The sequence below is a fragment of the Populus euphratica genome, unplaced genomic scaffold, assembly GCF_000495115.2.
Source record: "Populus euphratica unplaced genomic scaffold, PopEup_1.0 scaffold333.1, whole genome shotgun sequence".
NCBI classification, from domain to species: Eukaryota; Viridiplantae; Streptophyta; class Magnoliopsida; order Malpighiales; family Salicaceae; genus Populus; species Populus euphratica.
In genome coordinates, this window is record NW_011500224.1 from 75,696 (window position 1) to 89,216 (window position 13,521).

The following is a 13,521-nucleotide window of genomic DNA, read 5'->3' on the forward strand; positions in this document are numbered from 1 at the left end:
ATATATGTTGATTGCAACAAGTGGTCCTGTAAAGAGAGGATTTAAATCGAGGGCAGATAAGATGATGTTAACTTAATGAGAAATAAGGGAACTTCGTCAGAGTAAATAAATGGAGCGAAATAAAGACCAAGGTATCGAGGGCAGAAATGGTACTTGGAATTTGTGACGGCAAAAGGATGAGCAGCAGGTACTCAAGTGAGACCTAAGACGACAGTTTTCCAGTACAGTTACTCGCAGCGCAGCTCTTTAAATGAATGCAAATCTCGTACATTGACATCGTGTGTTGGCAGTAATGATAATGATTATCACGAAAATAAAAATTGACAGCACGAGAATGAACCACGAGGGAGATGTGCAATATAAAATTAATGTTTTTATTTTATAACTGTTTTAATATGCTAGTGTAGAAAAATTTAAAAAAATCAAAATCAAAATATTTTAATATATATTTAAGCAAAAAGCAACTATTATTATATTCTTAAATACCCATGAAGAGAAACAGTTAGTTTATTTATACTAAAAAACTTGTTATAAAAATCTCCTAACAAGTTGTTTGGAATTATTGGAATTAAATTCAATTCACATGATTAAATAAATTAACACGTTTGAAACTTTTTAGATATTGAATTGAATTCCAAAAAAAATTCAATTCATAAAATATCAATAAAAACAATCAAGAGGGGAGACCCTCTAATTTGCTCAAATAATTAAATTATAATTGATATTAAAAATCATTTTCTAAATATATTCTCTCTTTTTAATTTTTAGGATATCGTACACTAGTTCTGTCAATAACTTGTTTATATCACCCAAAAAAATCTCTTATTTAAAAAATAATTTTACAAATAGATTGCATATATATATATATATATATATATATATATAAAGGTGAAATCACATAGGATAATTGCAATTTGTTAAGAAACACGAATCATTATTCATATCAAAGTTTACTAGTTTAAATTAAATAAACAAAACAACATACTTTTTTAAATGCATTTACATGAAAAGCTACTAGCAATTTCAGAAAATTTTCAAAACACCAGCACGTCTAAGTTTTTAGACCGTATTTGAAAATATGGCTTTATTTTGTGTTTTTTTTTAATTAATTATTTTATATATTTTAGATTGTTTTGATATACTGATATTAAAAATAATTTTTAAAAAATAAAAAAATTATTTTAATGTATTTTGATATAAAAAATATTTTAAAAAGTAATTGCAACTATATTTTCAAAATAGGTTTTTAGAATTAATTTTCTTTATTTATGGTTTTAAATTAATAATAAAATAATTAAGATTTCTAATTCAATTTCAAATAATAAATTTAAATTTATGATTTAATATTTAATCCCAAACATAAAACTTATAATAAGTTATAAATCTCCTATATTTAAAGACTCGCAATTGAAGGTAAAGTCAGGAGACCAAGGGGTAAAGAAAAAATAAAAAAGTTTACCCTTAACCTCGCCCTGGCTGTTTATTGCCACGTTCAAGGCCGTTAAGCAAAGACTAAGACGCGTGAAGTTTTGCAAAGCAAATAGGCAACATTCGAGCGCACGAAAACCAAGACATGGAAGAGAAAGGGAATGAAATCTTTGGAAGGCCTTAACTTATCAACCGCAAATCAAAATCATGAAAGGAATAGGCCATGGAATTCAAGATGATGACACATTTAAAATAAGATACCACACAGAAGTCTACGGGACGGTCAAAATTGTTGGACACTGAGGGTAAATTTTATTTGGTTCCTCCAATATATTGTTGCTTCGAATTAGGCATTCAATTTTAATTTTATTATTTGATTTGATAAAATTTCAATTAAAATTTTTAATTTTAGCAATTATATTTTATTTTTTATAATAAAAATATTTAAGTTAACTTATTGTAATAATTTAATATGATCAAATTAAATTTAAGTTGAAAAATATATTCAAAGTATAAAACTCTCTTAACAATAATTTTTTGAGACATGTCCACTTATTTTAAAGTCTAAGTAAACTTATCTCAAGAGGGCATATTTAGAAATAAAAACTTTTTACCAATCAAAATTCTTCATATGTTATTTTTATTTTATTTTTATATAAAATGATGAAATAAAATCAAAATAAATAACTTCAAAAACAAATGGTCTTTTATGTATTTCTTGGCCATTGAAAAGTTAAAATATGAGAAGAGATATTTAAATTTTTTGTCATAAATACAAGATCCCATAAATCAAGATCAATTAATAAAATAATATCATGTGGCATTAGAAAATGATACAAGAGCTCTTAGAAATCTCTATAAATAAAGGACTCACCTTAGATAAAGAAAAAAAAAGGATTTTTTGAGATACAAATTTTTTTTCAAAACGAGCTTTTTAAATAAGGAAGCTCTCAAGTCTTATTTATTTATACTTGAAGTCTACGAAGAATAAAGATTTGTTGAATCAAGCTTAAAAGCCTTGTCAGATTTATTTAACATTAAAGGTACTTTTTAAAGCACTAAATCATCAAGTCTCACTCTGCAATATATGTCTTGAGAAATTATTAAATGAGAGTTATTCAATTCTTGTCTATCATTACTGATGAATGATATTCTTATATACAAGAAGAAGCTTTAATTAGCTCTTAAATCAAGAAAACTAAAATAGTATACAAATCAATACAAATCAAGCAATAAACCAAGGATGCTAAATATGGAAAATAAATATTGACAATTGAAATGTTAATATGCCCCCTCAAGTTATAGTATAGAAGTTACGATTGCCCAACTTACCAACAAGAAATGAGAACTAATGGGAACCAGGAACTTTGGTGAAGAGGTTAGCAAGTTGTAATTTAGAAGAAATATGTGTTGTAGCAATGAATCCTGATTTGATACAGTCCCAAATAAAGTGATAGGTTGATCTCGATATGCTTTGTACATTCATTATGCATCGAATTAGCAGTAATATGAATGGAAGCACGGTTGTCATAATATAACTGACCAGATGAAGAAATAGGAACCATCAAATCATGTAGTAAAGTGCGAAGCCAAATAACTTCACAAGCTATAGTAGCCATAGAGCGATATTCAACTTTAACTGAGGAGCGGGAAACAGTAGTTTTTTTCTTGGTTTTTCAAGAAATGGGAGAGCAATCTAAAGTAATAAAATAACCAGTAAGTGAGCACCGAGTAACTAGAAAACCAATCCAATTGAAATCATAGTAAGTATGAAGATAAAGATAAGATTTTGACAGTAGAAAAATCCTATGTCCAGGGGCAGATTTAAGGTATTAGAGGACACGAATAGTTGCAGCCTAATAGCCATGATGGGGTTAATGCATGAATTGAGAGATAATATGAACTGGTTAACAGATATCTAGTCAAGAGATGGTTAAATAGATGAGCCGTCCAACAAGACGATGATATGCTCTTGGATTATCTAGAATATCACTATTATCTAAGGCTAATTTATGATTCTGTTTATTAATAAAAATGAAAAGGTTTGCTACCAAGGAGACTTATCTCGTACAAAATATTGAAGGCACATTTACGTTGGGATAGGGCTATGCCATCAGGAGATCAAACCACCTCTAGCCTAAGAAAATATTTTAGAGGGCCAAGATCTTTAATGTGAAACTAGACATCTAGGTAATCCTTAAGTGCTGTAGCATATACATTATTATTACCAGCAATAATAATATCATACACATATACAAGCAATGCAGGAAAGGAAGTACCTTGACTATAGATAAAAAGAGAAGTATCTGTTTTTGATTGAGTAAACCTAAATTGAAGGATAACATGGAAAAATTTAGCAAACCATTAGCGTGATGCTTGTTTCAGACCATAAAGGGATTTGCGAAGACGATACACATGATTGTCAAAGGAAGGAAAATATCCAAGTGGTTGTGTCATATATACCTCCTCATCAAGGTCCCATGTAAGAAAGCACTATGAACATCTAGTTGGTGTAATTCCTATGATTTAGCCACTTCTACTACCAATAAAGTTTGGATTGTGGTGAGTTTTGCTATTAGGGCAAAATTTTTGGTTAGTTAAGTCCGTCAATTTGTATATAACCCTTAGCCGACAAACGAGCTTTGTATCGCTTAGTTGTTCCATCAGAATGATATTTTATTTTGTAAACCCATTTGGAACCAATGAATTTCTTTTCGGGTGGAAAAGGCTCCAAAGTTCATGTATGATTTTGTTAAAGTGCCTTTAATTCTTGTTGTATTACTACTCATCAATAAACATCTTTAATAGCTTGGGTATAGATTTTGTGCTAATCATGTTGAGTGATAGCTGCTAGAAAGCTAGCATGTGAAGTAGTTAAATTAGATTATGAAAGAAAGTTAATAATGGATAAGATGTACCTGAAGATGCATGATTGAAAGAGGTCAACTGAGATGTTTTAGTTAATTTGCTGATAGAAATAAGCTTGTAGGAAAATAATAGTATATGAAGGACATCTTTTAAAGTAATAAGAGAGGTAAGGGAAACATTTACAAGTGACTATGTTGGCACAAAGGATCCATCTGGAATATTAATTGGCATGAAATAAGGAATAGTTGTGTATAAAGAGATGAATTTTTCTTGAAATGTCATATGGTCAAAGGCGCCGAAATCCAAGATCCATTTATCTTTATTGTTGGGTAGAAAAATTGCATTACCCGTAAAATTAGCTATACCCACAAAGTTGATTGTAGAGGCATGACTCTTATCAAGGTTGAGCATAGATATGAGTTGAGTGTTCATTTGTCAATCTAGTAATTGAAACAATATTGTTACCCTCAGTTTTCTCCATGTGTTGTGTATTATTGGTTGTTTGTGGCTTTAATGATTTCTTCCCTTTGTCCCACCATTCCGGATATCCATGTAGTTCAAAACAAATTTCTTTGGTGTGCTTCATCCTTTTGTAATAGTCACAAAATAGTTTGGAGAGGTCACGATTACTTGTGGATTTACACGATTGTTATTGAATTTGCTAAAACTGTTTGTCAAGAATGTTGTTATATCAACAAAAGGCAATCACGTCTCTAATATTAACTATTTTCATTCTTCTTGGGCTACTTGTGTATAAACATGAGATAAAAGAGGCAAGGGATTCATATTCAAGATTTGAGAATGGGTAGTTTTGTATTTGTCATTCAAACCCATTTAAAATTAGTGTATTTTTTTTTTGGCAGCAAACGCCTTTAATGAACTGCAGCTATATGGTGGGATTTGTGAATAAGCACTGAGTTCATCCTAAATGCCTTTTAATTTGGTGTAATATGCTAAGACAATCATTTCTCGTTGCAAGGTATTCATCATCTTAGTTTTCAATTGATGAATTCAAGAAGCATTACCTTGTGAAAAATGTTCTTCTAAATCTTTCCATAATTCTTGTGTTGTCATAAAAAATATCACAATATCATGTTGCGTAGGATGAAGAGAATTAAAGATCCAAGAAAGGACTATTGAATTGCATTTGATCCATGTAGAATCTTCTTTTGAACTAGATGATGAAGGAGTAATAGATCCATCTACGAAGCCAAATTTGCTTTTGTCTTGGGGTGCATTCGTCATAACACGATGTAATATAGGATAATTTTCTTTTTTTAGGAGCTAGGTTACTAACGTTGTTCTTAGGTTTTCAGAAGCATGAAGGATGTACAGTGATGAGGCATCAAGTTTAATTTGGATAGTATTTGATTGAGTGTTACTAATGCTCAAAAAATTTTCTTCGGTCATGAAAAATTTAGGTTTCTAACCATTATAATATTATGAAAAATTATAAAATGAGAGCTATTTAACTCTTGTCTTTTATTACTGATGAATAATATTTTTATATATATAAGAAGAAGTTTCAATTAGCTCTTAAATCAAGAAAACTATCTTCGATCAAGGTAACTAAAATATGATACAAATCAAGTAATAAACCAAGGACACAAATAAATATTGATAGTTGATTTGTTAATATGTCTAAATCTATGTTTTTACAAATCATAAATCTTGATTTTACAAATAAATTAATTTACTATAAATCAAATGTAAGGAAATAATCATATGATTATTTTATTCTTTCATAAAAATATTTTAAATAAAAACTATACCACTGATACATTTTAATAAAAATAAATATTTATGTGCATATACTTGTTTAATTCTCTAATAATAAAAATTGTGTCTACAGTAACAAAGGATTAGGTACTACCATCCCATTTTTAAAGGCATTCACGTTGAGGACAAATCGTTGAGGATCAACAATGTGGATGCTGATTGAGGTTGCTCGTTGCTGTCATATTGCTCACCGGACGGCGAACAAATCCAACCACTAAACAAGGACTTGAATTTTCTGTCTATAATTTGCCTTCCTCGTTTAATAAATGGTTCAGTTTGGCTAGCTTAGGGTTTAATTATTCGTTTAAGCTTTCGATAAGTTTCAAATTTCAATTGCAACTGGGCTTCGTGGCCTTCCTTTATAGTCACCAGGCCTTGGGCCATTTCAACGAGGGATAAAAAAATCGTTGAGTAAGTTTTTTTTATTTTTTATTTTTTAAAATATTTTTTATACTGAAATGTAATAAAATAATATTATTTTATGTTCTAACAATTATGTAAAAAAACACTTTAAATCAATATAGAATATATAAAAAAATAATTTTTTGTAAAATTAAATATATTGGAATGGCGGGGTGAGATGTTTTTCCAAACGCAGCAGACGCCATCAAAAACGAGTTCTTGGATCAATAATTATTTCCCTCAAAATCAACAATCATTTATGGCAGCTGCTCTACATATAACATGGTTTAAAGTAAATTAAACTATCTAATGAACTACGACACGTTTCCATTAAAAATACTCCATAATATTTAATTATTGATAGCACCTCTGTTTTTGGTTTTTGTGAAGAAATAAATATATGAATCTCTCGTGGATAGGATAACATTTTAGCTGCAAACTAGCTTTGGTGTCAGTGTTATGTCATGTACTGGATTTCAGTGTTCATATTACGGATATATTTTATTATATTGTAGTTTTTTTAGTTGGAAAACATAAGAATATTGCTTATGCTTGATAAAATATAAATCAACAAAAAATCGTTAATACTAATTAAGTATTGAAATAGAAAGATAATATTTCTTTGAAAAGCAAAAATAATCGAGTATGAAAATAATTAACCCTGATTTTTTTAATTTATGCCTTTTTCTATACCAAAAATAAATAATTTTTATTTTTTGAAATACATCATGCAAATTTTTTTATATAAAATATAAAAAATAATTTATAATCTCTTTCAAACATTATTTTTCATATTAAAATAATATAAAAAATCACTTAAAAAAATAAACACGCACAAAATATTTTTAAAAAATAATTTTTATAAAAAAAGTTAAATAAGAAAATAAAAATAAAGTCCACATATGAGTGATATTAAATAAAATATAAATTTAAATATTATTTAAAAAATACATTAAAAAATAAAATTAAAAAAAATAGTTCATGTACTATGACTTAACTTGTCAAACCTGTAATCCATATTATAAACACAAATAAGTTAAATAATATTTTTCTTTTAAATTTATACTTGACATGTATGTATAAAGAAGGCCAAAAAGAAACCAAAGGCTAAAAAAATAATAAAAATAAATTTTTATATTAAAATTATTTTTAAAAAAATTTTAAAAGATGTAAATTGTATAATTAATATTATTTTTGAAGTTAATTCGAATACCTAAGTGTATTTTCCTTAGATTCAATTAGAAAGTTTTCATGGTTATTGGGATCAATACCGCTTTTAGTAGTGGAAAGAGACGTGATTCAATTAGAGAGACTTGGATGCCTCAAGGTTTAATTGTCTTCGGTGCATTTCTTGTTTGTTTATGAAAAACATTGTGTTCTAGCTAGATGGTTTTAGTAATTTTGCATATTGTATTGTTGTTCGATTAGGGAAGAAGCTAGACTTGATGATACTCTATCATCTTTCTCATCCATGGTCATTTCATGTGGAAAAGGAGGGATACATGCAATTAGATACAGAGTGACCATGAGCCCTGACTGTTTTATTTGCATAATTTCTCTTACATCAAGGCTTTGTGTGGCCCATGCCAGTAATTAACCACTCTCTGCGATGGTTGTTCTTATATTTATGCTGTCAGGTGGTATTTTTGAAGAGATACATCTTTGTGGAATGTTGGTTATTTACCAACAATAATCCCTCAGATATAATCCTTCTTCTGGAACAGATGGATGGTCAATGTTAGAGAGCTTGGTTTTAGCTGAAGGTTAGATTCCGAGGATGAGGGAAGTAGGGATTGCCCTTTGCCACTTCCCCTCTTCCTCTTCATTCCTCTCTCTTCCTGTCTGTCTGGTTTTCTGCAGTGTGTTGAACAGCAGTATCCAGCAATATAACTTGCAACTGCAAGTCGTTGATCCTGAAATTGCTGCATTAGAATACTCTGACTAATATAAACATCATAAGTTGACTTGACTTGAGGTTGTATCTCACTATATATGTCGGCACAAATTTCTCCGCTGTATTGAATTGGAATTGACCTTGATGACATCTGCATGTATCTGTTTCAGTGCAACATCCAACAACATGTTAGACCGAGCCATTGATTCAGAAGATGCTCAGCATAAGGATTTCCTTAGGCTGGTAAGAAAACCATGATGCTTTTTTCTGTATCTTGAAAGATACAATATGCCATGTCAGGAATTGGTTCTCATTATTTTAAATTTTATAGGAGCATGTTGAAGGATACCATGAATTGTCTACAAAAACAAAAAATTTCTTCTCCATAGCAGTTGCAAAGTGGGATGCAGAGTTTTATGTCAAGATGGATGATGATGTCCATGTTAATCTGGGTACGCACTGGCTCTTAGCATCCTTGTAAACATAAATTCTATAAAATATTCCCCACTACCTGAGATGATCACACACACTTCTTTCTTCCGTAGGTATGCTAGCTTCCACACTTGCTTGCCATCGATCAAAGCCCAGGGTGTGCATTGGATGTATGAAATCTGGACCTGTTCTTTCCCAAAGGTAATTCTTTCAGGCCCTCTCTATAATGATGAGATTATTGATTTTCATTATCTTTTTGTCTCTACAAAATGGTGTTATTAGTGTTTCATACATCTTAAATTTCCTTTCTATTCCTTGGGAATGTCAGGTATCATGAACCAGAGTATTGGAAATTTGGAGTGGAGGGGAACAACTACTTCCGACACGCAACTGGGCATATATATGCTATCTCAAAAGAACTGGCCACTTATATCTCCATTAACCAGTGAGGCTAGGATTTTTCAATGAGGAATTTGGTTGGCTGAATCACCTGCTGGGATGCCACATATGGATTGTGGAGCTCTATTTTTTCGGTATTTTTCAAGACAGTTCATGACTTCATGTTGTGATGCTGATTGTTACTGCCGGCCCATATTGCACAAGTATGCTAATGAAGACGAGCCTCTTGGTGCACGGTTTATTGGTCTTGAGGTTGGGCTCATTGATGACCGCAACATATGCTGTGGGACACCACCCGGTATTGCTCTCAAAATATGTTGCTCTAAATTGCATCACTGGCAGGGACTTAATAAGTAAAAAGAAGAATGAATACTCGCTGTTTAGTATTGTGTTTTGAAAGGGTTATTAAAATTTTTTAAATTTTTTTAAATTAATTTTTTTTTATAATTTTAGATATTTTAATATGTTGATATGAAAAATAATTTTCAAAAAATAAAAAAATATTAGTTTAATATATTTTAAAATGAAAAACACTTTAAAAAAGAATCACTGCTACACCCTCAAATTCTCTTAAAATTGGTTTTAATTTAATCTCGCAAATGGCATGGCATGTCTGGAACAACGAGGCATTTATATGGTTCTACTTTTTTTCTCCATTTCAAACTTGTTACTTGTGTTTTAACTCTGCCACTTCAGACTGCGAGTGGAAGGCACTGGCTGGCAACGTGTGCATTGCCTCTTTTGACTGGAGCTGCAGTGGAATCTGCAAATCCGTGGAGAAGATCAAATTTGTTCATGAAAAATACGGTGAAGGAGATGAATCTGTATGGAGTGCTCTCTTTTAAAATTAGGTGGAGTTATTCAATTGTGGTTACTGAGAAGGCGGGATGCAGAGTTGATATGTGGAAGGCAGTCTCCATGGATACTGTACAGTTCACCAAATTCCGAACATATACCTTCAACTTCTGAATGATGCCCATTTGAAGAGTGCTGGAGCAAGAACTTTGGAGTGGATATTTCTGTAGAACCTCTTGTTGGGAATTTCGACCGGTGATGTTCTGATACTTGCTCATAGGAGAGTCAAGCACACTGACACAATATTTAACGTGGTTCGGCAAAACCGCCTACATCCATGGGAGAAGTCAATATATTTAGAGATAGAGAAATAATACAAAACAAATACATGGAGGAGGAGGATTACACCCTCTCATACTCAACTCTCAACTCTCTTTGCTGCACTTGCAGCTGCTGTAATGGCAGCAAGGTTGATGCCATTGCAACTCTCTCTTCCTCTCTACTCTCTTCACATTTTCATAATTCTCTTCACTCATTTTGCTCTCTTGCATATGCCTCTATTTATAGGCATTCATGGAGGCTTTTCTTCAACAAAGATGGCTGCCAACTCCAGCTCTTCTTCAACAATGGTGGCTGCCAACCTTTGACATCTTGGATGAGTGCACATGGTTGATGCAATGGTCAATGGTTGTTGCACATTAATGGCAACCAACCTAACAATCACCCCCTTTGCCATTCATGTGGGGCAACTGTCCTCATTCTTCTTCAACACAAGCTTGCATCTTGCAGCTCTTCCAAGCTTTCCATTTTGAGAGCATCTTTGGCCAAGTTTATAGGTACTCGCCAAACCTTTCAATCATCAGAGTAACCAAAGCACACCTTTTTCTCACACAAAAGGATCACTATAACCAGATGGTCTACCACATCACATCTGAATAGTGTTAACGCTTGTCTCTGGAACAACATTCCCCTTCGAGCGTATCAACCATGCTCGATCCGGAATGATTCATCAAGCCTCACATCAAGGCTTATAGCACCCCCTCAAACGGATATTTCAAGTGAGACAGTTATTATCTGAGTATCTCAATATGATCATAAGCTCACTACTCTTCCAAGAGTCTACTCATCCAGGAGTTGCGTCTGCCCTCTGTTCCACCCTAGGAACCACGCCTTACTTCTCCATGAGTCTCCCACTCTTAGTCTCAAGAGTCTAGGTAGCTTTCCACCTTTAACCATGGGGGCAGCCCATAAAAGGTTGATCCATATCTGTCTTCATACTCTGAGTATTACAATGCCATTACCGAGCTCACCACCTTGACAAGAGTCAACTTGTTCCCTGAACCTGCGCATGCCCTCTACTCCTTCATAGCAGCCGCGTCTTAATGCTCCACAAGTCATCCACTTATTGTCCAAGGCAAATGTCTTCTAGCTCATTGATCTTTAACATGGGGGCAATATCCATGAAAGTCAATCTTGCATTTGTCTCCATACTCATCATAGCCATTTTATTGGCTATCCATCTGTCCACTCATATTTAGCCATCACATCGGCTTTGGGGCGTTCTGAACTGGGGCTTCTATCACGGCCCTCACACCTTCTTTTGAGGTGTCTCCTCCTGTCATCATCAAATCAATAGTTCCCAATTTTGGCCTGTAAAAGGACGCATTTGCACGATTTGAACTTGGACTCATATCACGGTCCTCACACCTTCTCCTGAGGTGTCTCCGCCTGTTGTCATGAGACGGTCTGATCATGGGCTCATCTCATAGCCCTCACACCTTCTTTTAAGGTGTCTCTTCCTGTCATTATGAGACGATTTGAACTTGGACTCATATCACGGTCCTCACACCTTCTCCTGAGGTGTCTCCGCCTGTTATCATGAGATGCTCCAAACTTGGACTCATATCACGGTCCTCACACCTTCTCCTGAGGTGTCTCCGCCTGTTATCATGAGATGGTCCAAACTTGGACTCATATCACAGTCATCACACCTTCTCCTGAGGTGTCTTCGCCTATCGTCATGAGACGGTCTAAACTTGGACTTATATAACGGTCGTCACACCTTTTCCTGAGGTGTCTTTGCTCATCGTCATGCGGCGGTTTATACTTGGGTTCCTTTCATGGCCCACACACCTTCTGTCTGAGGTGTCTTTGTTCGTCATAAAACAGTCACATCCTCCTTTATCGGGGATGTCTCCAGTGACTAAGATTCTCTATCACCATGTGGACTTGGGAGAGTTCATTGCCACTGATCACATAGAAAGAGAAAGTTGCGGTATACTCCTCGCAATCCTCCACCTCGATTTCTATGTTTGGAGCTTCTACGTCTTTCATCATTACACTTGACAGCTCCACCTACACCAACTCTCTTTGGTGTCTTCGCCTTTCATCATAGGCGGTCGCCTTTTATCATAGGCGTTTGCACCCCCTCAATTAGGTGCATCTGCAACAGCTCATTTTTCCATCCTTGCATGCATTGGAAAGGTCCTTGCTTGTTGCCTTTATCAAGAGCACAAGAGACCTTTTGTTGTACAACTTTTTCATAGTCTCTGCTCTGAGCTTCATCTGGGAACTCTTCTTCTCCTTGGACCTGTTGTCTCATTATAGTACCTCGTTGGATCCTCCGAGTACTCCTACACAATCTTCGTGTGCTCTCATGCAATTTTGGTTCTCCAGATTTCTCCTTATTCCTTGCTTATGTTTGACAACAGCTCATCCTGTCACAACATCTATCCAAGTTTAAATAGGGTGCCAATCTTTATCCCTTTGCTGTATTTCTCTTCCATTATCAGGGTCTTCATCAATTCTCCCCTCGAGAAATTATAGTCACCGAATCTAACTTCCTTGGAGAAATCACCACTCCATCAAATCCTTGATCATACGGAACCCAACTGTTTCTTTGTGTCGTCATCCTGCTAGTCTTCAACAGTTTCATAACAAACTGTCACATATACAAAAATAGTACCGTATGGATAATCCTTCCACTAAGCAAGTTCCCAGGAAAGATTGGAGGGGTCACAACGGTCCCGCTTAAAACCCAATCTCCTAGCCAGAACTTCTTAGGCCATATCTATCCATCGTACTGTCTTTTCGTATATACAACCATTTGCTAGCTTTGTTGCGGCTTTCCTTTACAAGTGATCTGGGGTATCCTGGTTTTATACCTGATTTCTCAATATCTGGCGAGACTACCAGTGCTCAGATTCGTCAAGATTGGTCTTCATCAAATTTCACTCTCCACCTCAAATTGTCCAAATGATCGGGTGTCCAGAGTGTCCCAATTTTAACTTCCCTCAAGGCAATTAAAATTCCCCACATAATAGTTCAACACATGTAATTGGGCAAACATGTGTGATTTCTTCTTCTTCAGCTCCATCGACCACCATGATGACCATCAGATGCCTCATAATCGGGCAATCTCTCTTTAATAATTCACCACTATCATTTTTTGGTCTCAATCTCAACAATCGGACCGTATCATTGCATCTAGAACGATCAAATTAGCTGGAAACAAGTCTAAAATC

At 33.7% G+C, this 13,521-nt stretch overlaps 1 protein-coding gene and 1 long non-coding RNA gene across 2 annotated transcripts; one reads left to right on the plus strand and one right to left on the minus strand.

The window, feature by feature from the left end:
* Positions 1-2,779: 2,779 nt before the first annotated feature.
* LOC105112351 (beta-1,3-galactosyltransferase 7-like) lies at positions 2,780-10,228 on the plus strand. Its single transcript, XM_011008037.1, has 10 exons — positions 2,780-2,806; positions 7,720-7,804; positions 7,906-7,996; positions 8,179-8,240; positions 8,448-8,614; positions 8,703-8,823; positions 8,917-9,004; positions 9,123-9,248; positions 9,391-9,500; positions 9,899-10,228. The coding sequence occupies exons 1-10, from the start codon at positions 2,780-2,782 to the stop codon at positions 10,045-10,047; spliced, it is 1,026 nt and encodes a 341-aa protein (XP_011006339.1). The 3' UTR covers positions 10,048-10,228.
* A 1,198-nt stretch (positions 10,229-11,426) lies between these two features.
* On the minus strand, positions 11,427-12,313 carry LOC105112343 (uncharacterized). The gene is made up of 3 exons (XR_839733.1): positions 12,081-12,313; positions 11,918-11,938; positions 11,427-11,591 (listed from the first exon to the last, which is right to left on the minus strand). It is a non-coding gene; the product is annotated as an uncharacterized LOC105112343 (long non-coding RNA).
* Between the last annotated feature and the right edge of the window lie 1,208 nt (positions 12,314-13,521).